The following is an 18,122-nucleotide window of genomic DNA, read 5'->3' as shown; positions in this document are numbered from 1 at the left end:
TAAATAAATTAAATAATAATAATAAATAATAATAGTAAAAAAATTTTTTTTTTTACTACACATTGGCTGAGCATATAAACACTACCTGGGCATTTAGCCAGCACAATGCCATCACACTGGGAACTTGAGGCTAAGATCCCCACATACCAGGTTAAAAATTTACCTTGGTTATGTGGGAGGTCTCTAGAGGTCTCACCAAAGTTGCCCTGTATTCCAGGGCTGGAGTAAAGCCCAGAATAGGCAGGGTATTTCAAATCTATTTGATTTCACAGTTAGCAAGGTCAAGGAAGTGTGAATGGATTGTTTCAATCCAAATCTTAAACAAACAACCAAAAAAAAAAAACCTTTGCGATACAGATCTTGGCTTTTAGTAGCACAAAAAGCCTCCATGAACACCAGTGCTGCTCCCCGTGAAGCCGTAAAGTTGTGAGTATAATGGCCTCAGATTCTTATCTGATGTAAATCAGCATTATTCCACTGAAGTCAATGGAGCCGTGCCAGCTTACATTAGCTGGGGATCTGGCAGCTTGCCTCTCTATTAGGCTATTTGAAGGAGCAAGGACAGGGGGGCCGGGGGGACATTTCTGCACTGTTTAATGTAGAGAGCTAAAATCATCATGATCTTGCAACACAGAGCGCTTTACAACATGCAGTTACGTTTGGGGAGGATGCCAAAAGTTAACGTTTTACCATCAGGAAAAAAAAACAAAAACCCCACCCACCACATTACGAATCTTATTAACGGCGCTACTTTAGTGACAAGTGTAGGGAAATCTATCCGTAGCATCAAAGAGCCTCCACGCCTCAGCTGGACAAAGGTGAAGAAGCAGCTGCCAGGATTCATTTTGCTTGTCCTGAGGCTCGCAATCATCTCAAGTAGTCGAAGCCTCTCCAGGAGAACGTGTTAGATCTACTGGCAAAATCTGCCAGCGTCAGAGCTACCCATTTCAGAGGCCTCTGTGAAAATGTGCCTTACACGGTACTGTATTGTCGCTTTGCATACACGCACAGCAGAGGTATAGTCAAACAAACTGCAAAAAGCACCCCCGGTCAATGAAGAACTGTCAAAAGACCCAGAGAGCCAGGACTTTTCACCCAACCCTGCACCATGCAAGAGTTACTGAATATGGTAGTATGCATACTAGTATCTTTTGCCTCTGGGCTGGAATGTAGCCCACATGGAGTGGATGGAAGGTTCTGCTTGAATTCGTGACTGTAAAGGTCAGTGGGTAAAACGTGAAGGAGCTGTTCAAAGATTACTGTGTAAAATAAGGTGTGTACACAGCACAGGACTCCAGATGCTCCTGAGCAGAATGTAGAAGGCTGAGCAGACTTTAGTCCGGTCTCATTTAGAGCACAATATTATAAACAAGCTGGGAGAATAGAGGGGAGAATGGAAATCTCATAAACCGGAGGAAAGGAGATGGAAGATTTTTAAGAGCAGGTTAGATACACACTTATCAGGGATGGTCTAGATAACACTTAGTCCTGCTTTGAGTGCAGGGGACTGGACTAGATGACCTCTCAAGGTCCCTTCCAGTCCTACTATTCTACGAAAAGAGAGGAAGGATAGTCCTGTGGTGAAAGCACCATACTGGGGCCCAGGCACTCAAAGGTATCTAGGTTCCTATTTCAGTGAGAGTTAGGCACCTAAATACCTTTGAGAAATTGAACCTGAGTCTTTGGGCTGGTGTGGATGGGCATGACAGGTGGGACTACAGCCCTGCCTCCTAACCCTTTCCCTTTGGAGGAGCTTAGCCCTGAGTGTCCCCTATACAGCTAAGGCTAAAACTATGACCAGCCTCTGCACTGAGGATGCAGGCTCTTTGCATCCTCCCCCACTTGGGCACCCTTGCAGGGGGCAGCCATAAATCACGCCATTAAAGTTTCAAGGCCTACCCAGACATTGCACAAGGTGGTGGCTCTTGCGGAATTTGAAAGCCTAGATCTCTGATTTGGTGTTAAACGTTAACCTTTGGTTATCTGTTTTCTGGGCATAAACCTGGCTGCTGGAAGCCTCTCTGTGCCAGGAGATGCAGGGATTGTTCTCCAGGTGTGGTGTGTGTGCACTCCTATCCCAAAGCCACCACCTTGTGATAATGCAGAGCCATCCCATGACTCGTTGGGCGTTGAGATTTGGGGTGAGATTTTCAAAACCCCACTGGGTTTTATATCCCTAAATCATATAAGTGCTTTTGAACCCTTCCCCCCACCCCCACCCCCGGTTCACACCCTAGCCGGGAGCTGCATTGTACATGTGGAGACGAGCCATGCTGAGGAAGCAAACATTGTTTTCATTCTGCCTGTGATTTTATGAGCTAGATCTTTAACTGGTGTAAAATCGGCACAGCTCCATCAAAGTGAACAGAGCAACGCTGATTAACACCAGCTGAGGACCTGCTCCAATACATGTAAAACCTTTCCTATTTTTGATCAGAGGGATTGTTGCCTTTGATCCACCTTGCCTGGGATCAGCCAGTTCTCATTTCTGACCTTTTCAATTTCTCCGCTACTTTCTGGCTCTACCTGGAGTGATTCAAAGAAAGAAACTCAATAAAGAGATATTGGAAAAGTTGGTAATTTGCTGGGAGTCCCAAAATAGAATCAGCTGAGCAATATACCTACCAATATACCTCTCCTCTCTCAGCAATGGATTGGCAAGAGGCCATTTTTCTGCCCATCCAGCTGGAGACAAAGTACCTTAATAGGAAACAGAATCAGGGGGAAATTCAGACAAAACCATGCTGTAATACCAGCCAAATCGGAGGTCCTTCTCGAGATTCTGGCCAATGTCAATGGGAGTGCATCCGACCAAGGACTGATAAAAATCTCAGGGTTTGTTTCCCAGTTGCTCCATTCTTGCACTTAGGGGAAGGGCACAAGGGTGGCTTTAAACCACCTTTGTAAGCCCCATATGCTGGGGTCCTGCAGGAGCCTGGCTAGCCCCTGCCTTGAGACTGCTCGAATGTAGCCCTCTGTGAGCCCCGGGACACAAAGAATAGCCGTAATGCAGTATGCATCCGTGATGCCCCCGACGTCCCCCTACACCAGGGGCTGGAGCCAGGGGCTCTCTCCACACCATTCAAAGGAGCTCCTCTGTACAAGGGGCATTTTGTGGATACTTTCAGGCTAGGGGATATTTCCACTCATTTTAAGGCCCTTTTATGGGGCCAGAGTGGCATAAAATTCACACTCATGCACTGTGCATTTGTTAAATGCCAACAGCTTGCTCAGTGCTGTAGAGGACACAAAGCGGATGTGGTCCATGCCCTAAGAAGCCAGCAGTCAGGGGCGCGGAGGGAATAAACAACAGACAACAGTTCAGGTGATGAGGATCTGGAATCCTGCAGCAGAGCATTAGGGGCTGTAATAAATAAATGATAGCACATCTTTGGTTGGTGGAGCTACAGGGACAGGTTTCAAGGAAGAAACATGGGAAGAGGGATCGTTAAAAGTCAAAGTCAGTCTCAAAAGCTCATAAACGATGTAAAGAAAGAAGGAACAATTTAAAAACCCTTCCAGTAGATTTAAGGCCATAAATGTCTCCTAATGAAGGGATCTACGGTTATTTGGGGATTTTTTTTCCCCTCTCCTTCAGCACAGCTGGACTTTGAAATGCTTCCGTAACACCCTTCAAAATAAAAGCGTTCTCTAATGCTTTTCTTCCTGCAGAACATTTGAAGAAATTCTCTACGTACTATTCAGAGCACTGCGAAGATCCAATGGCCCATGAAAGGAGCTGGCAGCCTCCGTTTCAAGAAACTCTTGAAAAGTTTTGGAAAGTGCATCAGAACCAGACCAGACAGATGTTGATTAGAGGCACACATGTGGCACTCAGTAAGCATATCCCTCTGATGCATATGTAGTTAGAGAGAGACAGCAAAAGCCCCACTACCAGACCGAAAGTTATACTCAGCTACAGTGTGTTCAGAGAGTGAGATTTCCAAGCTGTGAAAAGGGGACTATTCAGAGAGGAAGAAAAACCCAGAGCTATTTTTAATGGCATTTTCAATGTTTACTAGCAGGTTAAAAGTCATGAGCCAGGTTCAGTAAAGCTGCTCAGATCAGGATGGCTTATAGCACACGGGGACCTGTGGTTTCCATGGACTTTCCCTCCAGATTGAAAGTGCCACTGAAACTGGGTTCATTAGACAAAAGTTAGGTTCAGCTCTCAGCTGCTTGCAAGCTTTCAATAAAGCCGTCATTTGGATAATATTTGGACATCCCGGTTTATCACAGGCGGCGTAACATCATCCTGACAATTAATGCCACAGCTAGGTCAAAGCAGACACACACAGGTATGTTGTCTGCACACAATGAGCAAAACATACATTTCCAGTATGGAGGACTCTCTTTGTCATTTCCCATAACTTAAAATTAGAAAAAATAAAGTTTCCAGAAGAGGGAGAGAGAACAGAAAGTATCTTTAATGCTGTAAGATCCCACATCACCTCACAACCCTGCCTCCATTGCAGCTGGACTTCTGACCTTTAAAGGCACAGTGTGGTACAGAAAACAGAACCATAAATACATGCACTTATTGTTAATATTACAGTAGTATCTCCAGCTAAGATTCTGGTCCCATTATGCTAGGTACTGTATGTACATATCATAAAAGACTGTTTTTGTAAATAATGTGATAGAATTTCACAATTTCCTAGTACAGCACGTGAAATCGGCTCAGTGGTATCCAGCTCTAACCAGATTTTGAACGGAAAATAAAGTAATAAAGACCAGAAAAAAAGGAATGCTATAGCTTATTAGGCTGAGGGGCGGCTGACTACGGACCTGAGCAAGCAAGATTTAAGCTAACTTGGGGTATGTTGGCTCAGGCTGCAATCACACCCAGTGGCTGCAGTCTAGACATACCCTTATGTGAGTGGACATTTGACACAACTACGTGGTAATGACTCCCTGAGTGTGCAGGGATAGGACCATCCTCTAGGGCTCCTGGAATCAGCATGCCACAGATTCCAGGTCACCAATATTACACACAGACCAAGAGAGAACATTCTATCACATGAAATCTATTAATCAGCCGTGGGTTATAGATACATCATCCACTTCCAAGGAGACCTTTGGAGCATTTGTCTACTATAAAGGGGACCTCCGTGTTGAAGAAGTGTGACACGATCACGACAAAATGCAAATCTACATGAAATTGAAAGCTTTTGTATTTTGGTACCAAGTCAAAAAAAAAAGGGGGGGGGCTCATGTACTGGATTTGTCATATTTTTGTTTGGGGGGAGGGTGATTTGGAGAGGGGGTTGCTTGAAAATAGGTCCTTTTTTCAATTAAAATGAAAACGAGGCCATTCCCAAGTTAAAAATAATGGGAGCTCAGCACCTCTGAAAATCAGTCCCAAGGTAAAATATAATCCAGTTAAAATTCAGAATTAAACAGTGATGCAGTATTGCAGACCCCAGTAATATCACAATCCATAGTTTGGAATCCATGTAACACAAAATGACGAAGCATAGTTTTGGCAAGAAAAAGCAGAATAGTCCACAAGTGGCAAAGCCACAAGAAAGCAAACTGTGGTCTTTGCCTTCACGAAAGAGGACAGCAACGGCAGACCTATCCATGTAATGAAGTCATCCTGCAGGTATGTAGCAGACTCTCCTGGAATGCTGCCACTTCTGTAGCCCAGTGGGCTAGTTTGCCTTTATTTACTGCTTTGCATTATATTCTGATTTGCATTAGATTTAGCAGTAATGCAAGAAACCTACAGGCCTGTATCCTGTAAGACATTAGCTTCAGCAAGTTAGCATAAGGCTAAGACCTGTGACCCTGTGAACTTTGAACAGATAAACTTTGCACAGATAAACGGCCCAACCGAAAACCCCAAGTATTTGGGGAGTTTAAGGGGAAGTTCAGACCACAGATAAATAATTTAACTGCAGAAGTGTCCTGGCAACGAACTGACGTACATAACAGGTACATGAGATACATTTAAGGCTGGCCTGCTTACTTGCCTATATATCTTTTCTTATACGTTTCTTATGGGTTTGATTATTTGTTTTATTATAATAGGTTTATATTAGCGTATATTTTGGCTGTAACATAAGGTACCTGCAAACCACATCCTGTATGTTGAGCTAAGGCAAAGTTAGCATACATATGGTTTGGGACCTTTCACTAGATAAATGGTGATGAACTAAAGCATATGGTTCATATATGGCTGCAACCTTTAACATAAAGAATGCATTGAAGTAGGTTGGCATAGGGGCTTTCCTAAGTTCATACCCTTTTAAACTTAACAGGTACACCACCACTTGGAACTTGGAAAGAGCCAAAATAACCAGTTAGGACAGAAATAACAAATGTGATACCTAACCACAAAAGGGCCATGGTAACGAACAGACGTATACGATAATAAGTTAGGATCATTGATAAACTAACCTGTAGGAAAAAGACACTCCAACATCAGTAAGGTGAGGAAATACAAATAAGGAGAAGGGAAAAATCCCCTACTGAACATGCATCAAACATAGCGGCAACAGCATAATGTATTATAAAAGTTTAAGGGGGGTAGGAGAGAGAGATTTAGTCCTTGGGAGGTGCCACAATGATGGCCACTGATGAAGATGAGGAAGGTGATGGTGATGAGGAAGACGATGGCTAACGTTTCAGGCTGTTCTACAAGGGATGGTGTGAGTATATGGGTGTGCAGATGTACATGCTGTCGTATTTCTATCTATCTTCCTAAGTTGGGGTGTTTGTGACCGTGCTAAATATATTAATAAACTATATTTGTAAATATAAGAGAGTTCCTATAGTGTGTGTATTGCAACTGTGTACATCAGGGTTCCCAACTGTATAATAATTTAAATAATACTGGGCATGATCTTGGGGCAAGAATCTGGCAGCCCCCAAAGTGATAACTGAGGATTCTTAAGTAATCAATATAATTAATACATAATCTAAAGATCAGGCAACACTTCTAGGGTGGAACACAGCAGTTGTTTAACAGCACACAGCAACAGTGCTCAACTGAGATGGTGAACCTTTGTGGGGGGTGGAGATTTTGCAACACTTCTAAGACTACTTGTTAGGCTGTGCCTTCACATTTGCCAATCTTTTTCCCATGAAATTTATACCCATGTTTCACCTCCTGCCAGAAAGTGATCTCATTTAAAACCAAAACTTATGTTTCTTGGTAAAGAGAAGCCTGTGATGAGTACTATATTGGGGAAAAATAATCACTCCTCACCCCAAACTAGGCCAGGACCAGTGGATGCCTACAGCATATCAAGATAGAGAGGCGGGTCTATTGGCTAGGACACTGGGTTGTGACTCAAACTGGGTTTGATCTCTGGCTCAGCCACACCCTGCCTGGGTGACCATGGGTAAGACACTATCTACCTAATGCCTCTGTTCCCCATGTGGAGACAACAGAATTTTCTACCTCACAGGAGTGGCCTGAAGATAAAATCCATGAATGACTGTGAGGTGCCCAGATACTAGAGTGATGAGGGCCAGATAAATACCTAGGTAGACATACCACAGTGTATTTTTTAATTAGGATGTCCTCTCACCATCCCTGCTCCTTATTTCCCCACTGTCTCTTTGTATTTGGTTTTCACTCCACCTGGTCTCTGCTCCATTTTTTGCCCTATTTTTTCAGGTGGAGAGTTCCCTCCCTTTCTGCTCCCTTTTCCCCCAATCTGTGCCCTACTCTAATCACTCCTACATTCCAGATGGTTCAAGAATCAGGCAAAACACATTTTCCCACCCCTAGCACCCAGCCAGCAGGCGACTCTTGTCTCTGCATCCAAACGCTTGGTCATGGCAAAGACTCACTTCTCTCTGTCCAGCCCATCATAGTTCCCATTGTCTCGCGGGCAAACTACTCACATCTATCATCATCCTCCAACCCTCCGTTTTCCCAGACAGCAGGGGCTCGGGGCGAGCCAAGCCAGCATTGTTGATGCACACATCAACCCCTTGATGTAGAGTCTTGATTGCAGAGAACATAGATAGGATCTCCTCTTCATTGGACAGATCGCACTTATAGGGAATTAGGATGCCAGGGTATCCCGCACTCTGGCATTCTGCTGCCAATTTCTAGAGAAAGAAAAAAGGAAGGAAGAGAAAAGCAATCAGAATCCCTTTCCCTGGGAAAGGCTCAACTGATCAGCTGTGCACTTCATTTCTGCCAGCAAGTACTTTCGTTATTAGTTTGTATTACAGCAGCACCTAACAGCCCCAACCAAGATCAAAGCCCCACTGCGCTAGACCTGTATAAATGCATAGTACGGGACAGTCGCTGCCCCAAAGAACTTGCAGTCTAAATAGGAGAGACAGACAATGGGAACAGAAGCACAGACGGGGAAGTGACTCACTCAAGGTCACAGAGCCAGGAACAGAACCCAAATTCCAGCGTGGTACCCTATCCACTGGACCACGCTGCCTCTGCAGATAAGGCTGCCAGAATCTCCTGTTCTGATGACTAAAATTATGGTCCTTGACCCTTGATTTTAAAACATCTTCGCAGAAAGGGACTAAGGCTAGGTCTACACTACAAGCTACACTACTGTATCTATGCCACTGAGGCACAGTCGTGTAGACACTTGCTCTAGCGATGGAAGGGGGGTTTCAGTCACTGTAGTAAATCCACGTCCTCGAGAGGTAGTAGTTGGGAGAATTCATCCATCATCCCATCGACAAGCCATGTCTAAATCGGGGATTAGTTTAGTTTAACTACATCTCTCCAAGATGTGATTTTTTCATACTCCTGAGCAATGTAGCTACATCAGCCTAAGTTTTAGGTGTAAACCAGGTCTCAGACTTGGCAAGAGGAGGCCTGATCTTATGTGTAGCATAGGCTGTCTTGCTAATTGCCTGTCACTTGCACATTACATTTGCTCATCCAGCTCCACAGAGCATATCCTCTTGGGTTGGATGCTATAAATGTCACAGACATAACCACTCAAAACTGAATTCCCCTTGGTTTGCATTTGTAAGGCCAGATCCTTAGCTGGCGTAAATCAGCATCATTCCACTGAAGTGAATGGAGTTACATTGATTTACACTAGCTGACAATCTGGCCCCATGCTGTCTAATGTGTGTGCTGGATTGTAGTATTTTACAGTAAGAAGATCACCTCTGCACCTGGCAGATTTTTTAAATATCAGACATTTCCAAGAAGCTTGAAGAAATTGAACCAGGGCACAGCATGGACTGTGTTCTCAGAACCATTAAAGGATTTATATAAAGTTCAGTCTTGGCCCTTATGACTCTTCACTGGACAAGACAACTATCCTTCACTGAAGTCATTTTTTAAACACTTAAATGTGTTTATTATTCAGATCACTTAATTCAGCCGCCTTGCATGGTGCACATAATTGTCAACCTCTACATTTATAATAAAGAACAACAAAAAGCAAAATTTGTCCACTGAGCCGCTGGGCAGTAACTCAAACAAAACATATGCTCTTATCAAATAATCCCCCCAAAAACACCCAAAGGAGAGAAAGCCTTGTAAAACAGATAGCTTTGCCTTCTGTCCTGAAGATGGTCAGCAAATTTAGGGCCCGATCCAGTACTGTAAACCATGGGAGCCTTTCCATTTACTTCAATGGGAATTGGATCAGGCCTGGGGAGGAATGAATTCAAGTCAAAGGTCCTCCAAACACACCAATCCTGCACTGTTAGCTTGAGCTTTCCATTGATTTCAATAGGACTTAAGTATGTACTTAAAGTTAAGCACATGTTTAGGTCTTAGCTGCATCAGGGACTTGGTTTAAGCTGACTGGCTTCCATACAAGTACTTTTCAGCGCCATCCGCACTACAGCATATGCACCATGAAACACTGATTTAGATCCACCGAGGGTCTGAGGTCTTGGCACACCCCAAAATGTACAGTAACAGAGCCCACGCCTGGAGGTGACTTGCTGTTGATTTAAGTTTCATTCATGTGGTTTAACTAGCCAAAATAAATTACAAAGCACCAGCTCTTGAAGGAATCTTCCTAAAGGGCACTTAGGTTTGGGAGGACTGGCCTGTCTGCTGCCCACAAGGAAGCGATCGAGGTAAAGGTCTAAGGATCAGATCCAGCAGCCACTGACGTCAATGGAAAGACTCCCCTGGATGTGAGCGGGCACTGGATGAGGCATTAGCATTGCTGTGCAAGAATGATTCCCAGGCTAGTGATCCAGCCCTGATCATCCAAGGTGACTTACTGTGACAGACGTAAAAGGTACCATCTATAATAATATATATTAGTAGTATTAATAATGATACAAATAATTAAATCGATCAATTATTATTAAATAATTAATAATAATAAATATTACCCTTCCCTTACCAAGTGATATATTCAAAGGGGTTAGCTCTACAAAATGGACTAAAACGTATCATTAATGCTTTTAGGTCATTCTGACCTCCTGTATATCAGAGGCCACTAAACCACCCATACTCAACCCAACAACCAGAGTTAGACCAAAGTACTGTATTACGGCCTTCGGTGACTAAACTATTGTACACCCAACCTCGCTCTTCCCAGTTGAACTGAGGTGTTTGTTTTATAAACCAGTCTTTGCAGTAACAAGTAATTTAAACAACAACTAAAAGGCAAGCAAAAACCATGCCTGGCTTCTGGTGAGTCCTGTAGAGGACAGGGTCTGAGTGAAATTCACTCTCAAAAATACAGACGCAGAGCTTTGTTAATGCAAGCAGCAGGAGCGGTTGAGTGATTTAAATTGAGCTCTCCGCAACAATCAGTTTGTCAAAGAAGCATCAGTGGAACATCGACATTAAAAGAACTAGCTCATTTTTAAAAGACACGGGGTGAAATAAATTCTGCCCCACCGAAGGCAATGGCAAAGCTCCCATTGATTTCAATGAAACCAGGATCCCCCACCGTGTGTACATTTTGGGAACTAGTTACCTTGACATTGTCTTTTAAAATTAATATATAAGACAGAGTGAAAGCGTACCAGAGTTCACACATTGCCTTCTTGGAATATAAATACTCAGTTGGAATGTTAAATAACAACATATAGCATATAAAGAGTTCCTTTCTTTGGGGGGAAAAAATTAAAAACCAAATCAGTAAATGAAACTGGATTCTCTTAACTGTTCCCCTTCCTTTTCCATAAAATATGAGGGTTACAGCTGGTTCACATTTTTCAAAATTCACCTTTTTGATTACATTTTCCATTGAAATATCTATTTTTGCCCAAGAGGGTTGGGCGGGGAGAGAAATCACAACAAAATGTGATTCTCTCTCCCCTACTCATTTTCTGATTAGCTCCAGTCAGAATTTTAAAATATTAGCAACTGCTTCAGGGGTGTTTTGGAGGGGTTTTTTTTTGGGGCGGGGGGCTCAGTCAGGGAGGGGGAGTCAGAAAACCTCTGTTTTGTTCCCAGTTACTGCATTCGTTTGTGTATCACAGCCACATTTTCAAAAGTTACTGTTTCATGTACTTCCACCTTTAGAGGCTGATCTTCTCCTTTGAACCTAATTTTCAGAGGCACTCGGCTCCCACTGACTTCAATTGGAGGTTTGCACTCTCAGAGCTCTTAAAATTCAGGAAGTTTGGGACTCCATCAAAGTCAACAGAGCTATCCTGATCTACACCAGCTGAGAATCCAGCTCAAAGAATCTCAGAGGTGGGTACCTAAAATCAGCGGCTACTTTTGAACATTTTGACCTGAACGTATCCCACTGGCAACACTAAAGCGCTTTAATGTGGCTTGTGTGGTTGTGGCAGAGAGCTCTCCCAGCGCTCGAAAAAAAACCACTTCCACCAGAGGCGCAGCTCCCAGCACGGGTGCACTCTTTACACTGGCACTTTACAGCGCTGAGACTTGCTGCACTCGGGGGTGTTTTTTCACACCCCTCAGTGAGAAAGTTGCAGCACTGTAAATTGCCAGTGTAGACAAGCCTAATTCTGACTTGCCTCACAGGCATATTGTGAGGCTTTATTCATTCATGTTTGTGAAGAACTTTGAGATCTTGGGTGGGAAAGAGCTACTGTATTCCAGGTTTGGACAGGTTTCAGAGTAACAGCCGAGTTAGTCTGTATTCGCAAAAAGAAAAGGAGGACTTGTGGCACCTTCGAGACTAACCAATTTATTTGAGCATGAGCTTTCGTGAGCTACAGCTCACTTCATCGGATGCATACCATGGAAACTGCATCAGACTTTATATACACACAGAGAATATGAAACAATACCTCCTCCCACCCCACTGTCCTGCTGGTAATAGCTTATCTAAAGTGATCATCAAGTTGGGCCATTTCCAGCACAAATCCAGGTTTTCTCACCCTCCACTCATTATCATGGTATCTGAGCTGGAGACCATGTAAAATAATATTCATAAAGCTTTCGATGTACACACACGGCACCTCCAAATAGGGCCTTGTGTCACTATAAACGATATACATAAGAAACAAGAATGGTTAAAACCTCTAAAAAGTAAGAATATAAAAGCCAGATGGAAGGGTGGGGGGATTGAATACATAAAACAAGAGTCATTTAAAAGACAAAGCACTTGAGAAGGAAAGACAATCTCACATCCTGCAGGCTACTGCAGTGAAGCAAAAGGTTGCCTGCTGACCTGTGGGGAGGTGGTGAGACCTTAGATAGGTTGGGGGAGGGACTTAAGTCACAAGCAGATCAGCACTGTTTGTGCCAAAGCAAGGAACGTGATCCTTCGGGAATCATTCACTCAGCACTGGTGCAAATGATGAGACAAGGCGTAAGTCAACCAAGACTCAAACCCTGCCCCAGATAAAAGAGAAAAAAAAATCAAGCTGTAAATATGCAAAGAATAGTACAGAGTGATACAAAAGTCTGTACCACGAGTAAGAGTCTGTAAGGTGATGTCCTTTCAAATTAACCTCTCTCTGATATTTTTTCCATATCCTTGTCCTTTATTTCCTTGAAATTTAGCTGGTCACCTTGGGCCTGATTCTCAGTTATGCGAAGGCCCTTTTATGCTACACTGGCAGCATAAAAGAGCGATGGGACTAAGAGTGGATGCAAGTGTAATTCAGGGTTAAAGTAGTTCTCAGAGCTTCCAAACAAGAGGAAAAGGAGTACTAGTGGCACCTTAGAGACTAACCAATTTATTTGAGCATGAGCTTTCGTGAGCTACAGCTCACTTCCGATGAGCTGCTACTCTGGCTGCTACTCTGAATCCAAACAAGAGGTAATTTACACCACCTTTAACACCCCTTTTACATGGCTAGAGTGATGCAAAGCAGTGTTAAGCCTGGTTGACACTGAAAATGTCCATCAGCATAGTACATTTCTCGGGGTGTGAAAAATCCACAGCCCCGAGAGATGTCGCTGTCTCTGTCTCTAACCCTTGTTGTAGACAGCACCAGGTCGATGGAAGAATTCCTCCATCAACCTAGCTACCGCCTCTCTGGAAAGTGGATTAACTACACCGACAGGAGAACCCCTCCCAGCATTGCTGTGTGTGTCTACACTGCAGAGCTACAGCGACACAGCTGCAGCGCTGAATGTGTGCTGCTGTAGCATTTTACGTGTCTACACAGTGTAAATGAGAATTGGTCCCTACATCCCCAAGTGACATTAGCAAAAGGAAGACGTCTTTGTGTTTTGTTTCTCCCCAGACACACCTCTTCTATTGAATCCCACAGGAATAACGGCGCTGAACTGAATGCAGTAAGGGTTTCAGGCTTTGGGCCTAGGGCTTGACTTCACTGCTAAAAAAAGACGCATTTTTTATCTCAGGGTAACTAACATGCAAGAACCATCCTGAATTAAAAATACAGGAAAGACCAGGCACTTAAGTTTTATATGAGGTAAACTGGGTAAAGTCTAAACTTCACGTGGAGTTATAGTGCTGACCTCGCCTAATTTACCTTGAGGTGAAGCAAAAATGCCAGGCTTTCACCATGTTTTTACCATATTAGTTACCCTGAGGTAAAAAACACACACACACCTTTTCAGCAATGAAGACAAGGCCTGATTATGATCTCACCTACACCATTGCAAACCAGGAATAATTCCACTAAATTAATGGCATTACCAGATTAAAAACAGTGTAAACAAGAGATGACAGCACCTAGTATATTGACAGCCTGGTCCATGACTGGGACTTCTTGGCACTACAGTCATAAAAATAATGTTTTATTTACTACTAATAATCAGGAGCTGTGGGCCCAGTTCACGATTTCCTGCATCGTATACAATCACACCACGCTAAAATGGTTTAAAGTGCTACCATTATCATCTGGTAGCCTTTTGTCCCCATTTTGCATTAATGTAAATAACTAAAGGTGCAGGGAAATTGTTCCCTAAACTACAAACCAACTTCCCTAATACTGGCCTGAGCGTTACCCCCACTGACTTGTCTGGAGCTCCTCCTGGTTTACACCAGTGTAACTGCAATCACACAGTCATACCTTTAAATAGCAACTAAATCCCAGCAAAAGCGCCTTGTTACAAGTCACTGTCAGTTTGCACAATGTAATTTTATATTCAATTTTGTTGAATATTTGCCCTTAAAAAACAAAAAAAGGGACATGTATACCATGCTCAGAGGGCACTGGGATTCATTACATATAGTAAACAACAAACTCTACATTGTGAAAAGCATAATGATCCGGTATCAAAAACCTGGCAAGTGAGAACAGGGTGAAATTCTTTTCCTTCACAAGAAGCCTAAGAAAAGGTCTTTGTGCAGGTGAGGCTTAGGGCTCATTGTATCTGAACAGAAAGATGAAGATTATTGGATACATTTTTTTCCACAGTTCTATTGTACTTGGGTTTGTTTGTCCTGTTTTCCCCCTGAATTTAAGAGGCAAAACTCATAAAGCAGCATTACATTACGGGAACCAAAGGGAATTTGTATGTACGTGCTTTCTAATGTGTATGCTTCCAACATAAATATGGCTCAATTTATTCTTTATTTGTGCCGCTTTAAGGGCCTGATTCTCCTCTCACAGCAGTGTAAGTCATTTGAAGTCAATGGTATTACACTGGTGTAAGTCAGAGGGGAATCAGGCCCAGAGTTTATTAGGTTTTTTTTTTTTTTTTTAATCCTGCCTGCATGCAGAGAGGAATAGAATCTTCACACACATTCACAGGGGATATTAACATTGGTACTGTATTTTGTTTCCTTGCTTAGTTTTCATCTTTTATTGCAGGAGCTTGAATAGCTTTCCAGTGCATCACCTACACACTGTAATGCATTTGTTCTATGCATTCGCACCCTGGAAGCCACATCCTGGTCTCTGCTTCCACTGCTTTAAAATTGCCCTAGTTTAGAGCAACATTGAGGCTCCTCAAACTTGCACACAGGGCAAAAGCCATGTCCAAACAGCCCCTGGGATCAGAAGGGGGCATGAAAGCAATAGACTTTTGCCTCCCTGTATCAGGTTTTGCATCAAGAACAATACAATGATCTAAACAATACAATGATCTAGCTCCATGTGGCTTATCTATCCTATGTTTTTGTATCCATTCGCCTGGGAGGTTGTGACCTAGTCTGAGCAAACCCTTAATCATCTCCATGAGAATTTTTAAAGGCAAAAATCAGGTCATTTGAGAGGGAAAAAATGTAAATGATCATATTAAAAAAAATATTTACACAGACAAGATTCTGAATCTGGATGTGAAAGTCTTTTTAACACTATTTAACTGCATACACATGTTCTATACTTGTACAGCACCCCGCACAAGAGGGGTCTCGTTACAAGATCGGAGCCACTAATAAAGAGAATAAATAATGTCACAGCATGGAGGGTGACAAGCTGTAGGCTTAACACACACAAGTGTGGATAAAGGACACAGCAATTGCATGCATTACCGTTGCTAATTAATCATGATCGGCGATTATTATAAACATCCAGCTCTTTTATCAAACTAAATGATACAAAGCTAATGAAATGAGAGGTTCTGCGGCTCTCTGTGTGTGTTAATCATTCAACAGCCACAGCCCAAAATTCTCCAGAGGATCCCCTCTCACCCCTTCCAAAGGGCCCTGATGCTAATGAGAAACAGCATCTCATCGCTGATATGTCACATTAGAGACAGTGACAGCTTCCAGTATGAGGCGATAGTCACATGATGTCTGGCTGCTGGGGAGAGATGGACTCTGGCTACAAACATCCACCAAATCACTTGCAAACTCTGTAGCCTGCAGCCGTTTCACCAATGTGACATTTCAGCGGGTGAAATAAAATGTACATGGCATTAAAGGGAGCTTTCTTTTCCTTTATAGCCCTTCTCTCTGTATCCAAAGTGACTGGCCTATGCGTTTGCAGGACAGTGGGGACACAACAGTGCATGACTATGTGACATACCACGTATCATAAGTAGTTTCCTCCACAGGAGACTGATTTGTGTTGCATCCTGACAATGCAAACAGATAACATGTTGCCTCTGCAAAAATTCAATCAGTAAATGGCCCACAGCCACACCAACTTGTGCTGTGATCTGACCTGCTCTCGTGATCTATGCAGCCTTGTGCAGGGTCAGTGCTTGAACAGGAGGCATTCAAGGAGCATCTTGAGAGGGTGTGGTCAAGGATTTCAGAGATGGCACCGTTCCCTCCATGTCCAGGGTGAATAACTGTGGTAGTGTGGCTCTAGGATTTCAGAGCACGTGCTGATTTTTGGATGAGATGTAAAACTAAGGCGTTAGCTGCTTGCAGCGTTTTCCTCATGGGCCATCTCCAGACCGACTGAAATCAGTGGAGTCCTTCCATTGACTTCCATGGCTGTTGAATTAGGCCCCATCCGGGTAAGGTGCTAATCCAAGCTGGAACCTGAGTGGCCAACAAGGCTGCCTATCTAAATTCCAACTACATTTCTACGGGATACAGTGGCACAGATTGCGTTGTCTTACAGAAACACCAGTGAGATGAGGCTTGGAAGCTGAAAACCCTGCAAGGATACCCTCCATGTTTTCCCCAAAAGCGTCCCAGTAAATGGACAGCAGCTTTGCCCCTGCAGCTCCTCTGCATCCCAGTTCCCACTTAGGACAGAGGTTCAGTATAACAAGAGTGATAAACCAATGCATTAAAGGTATCTCCTGTCTGGGGGACGCTAACAAGCCTGGCAGGCAACTTTCACTGCTTATTAACAGAGTTATTTTTTTGTCAGCTATCACAGAGGTGAACTTCAAACAAAACCTCCAGGTCCAAATGCTATGAAATTTGGGGTTGGTCAGAATTGAAACCAAGACCCAGATCTGAATTTTGCAGCTGGTCCATATCAATATAATGAGCCAAAGCCCACAGATCTAAATACCCTGGTTAAAATCCTGGCCCTAATGAAGTCACTGGAAGCTTTGCCATTGACTTCACTGGCAATTTCACTCCCTGAACTTTCAGAGTGTTTGAGATCTGACTCCAGAGCCAAATTTTGCAGCTCAGGCACTTCTCAAAGGGTTTTCCTTTTCATCAGTCCATGACTAAGAATGAAGGAAACAGATTCTCTTAACCCTGTTGCACATAGGAAAGCTAAACTATGCAGGTTCCAAGGACGTAAGCAGCTACAATGCACCCTGAATCTGCTGTTGTAAGGGCAGTGGGAATTCTGCTTTCAGAATGCTTTGTTCCACTTGTACAATTACCCAGGGAGGTAGAGAGCATCTGTCAGAGTCACCAAGGGGGCACAAGAAAAATGATCATCTTCTAAATAAACATTAGAGACAGAGAAAAAACAAATGTTATGGCGCACAAGGAAAATGGGGGGGAAAGTACACTGTGAAATCTTCTCTACATGTCACAAGATTTGCAGAGAGAAATGGGAGGAAGTGCAGTGTGAACTGATGTGTGATTGCAGTGTATTTACAAATAATACGGGACCTGTTAACCACAAAACCAAAGCGTGAGCATTGGCTCCTCTCCAGCTTGCCTCTGATGCGACAGATTCCTCAATGCAATGTGCGAACAAGAGAGAGAGAACTTTGAAATATACGGCCCCCTACAGCTTTGCAAGAATCAACATTCTGTTCATCTGCCAGCAGAAATTAGGACAGCAACATAACTCAGAACTGTGCAACTCATTCACTCCTCTGGCTTTCGTGGATATGAGGAGAGACAGCAACATGGTCAAAGAGGCCAGAAAATCCTAACAAGAAAATTTCTCCCTAGCAGAACTTAATGAATTCTGCATCCTAAAAGTGTGACCTG

General features: G+C 43.3%; 1 protein-coding gene across 1 annotated transcript in view; it reads right to left on the bottom strand.

Moving 5' to 3' along the window:
• DHRS11 (dehydrogenase/reductase 11) overlaps positions 1-18,122 on the bottom strand; it is a 63,701-nt gene that overhangs the window by 9,118 nt on the left and 36,461 nt on the right. The window contains exon 2 of the mRNA XM_084650698.1: positions 7,858-8,067. Within this exon, the coding sequence (XP_084506824.1) occupies positions 7,858-8,067 (210 nt within the window). The remainder of the gene's footprint in view (positions 1-7,857; positions 8,068-18,122) is intronic.

The sequence above is a fragment of the Lepidochelys olivacea genome (assembly GCF_965140295.1).
Source record: "Lepidochelys olivacea isolate rLepOli2 genome assembly, chromosome: 17".
In the NCBI taxonomy this organism is placed as follows: Eukaryota; Metazoa; Chordata; order Testudines; family Cheloniidae; genus Lepidochelys; species Lepidochelys olivacea.
The sequence above is the reverse complement of the archived record's forward strand: the minus strand, read 5'-3'. Positions and strand labels throughout refer to the sequence as shown.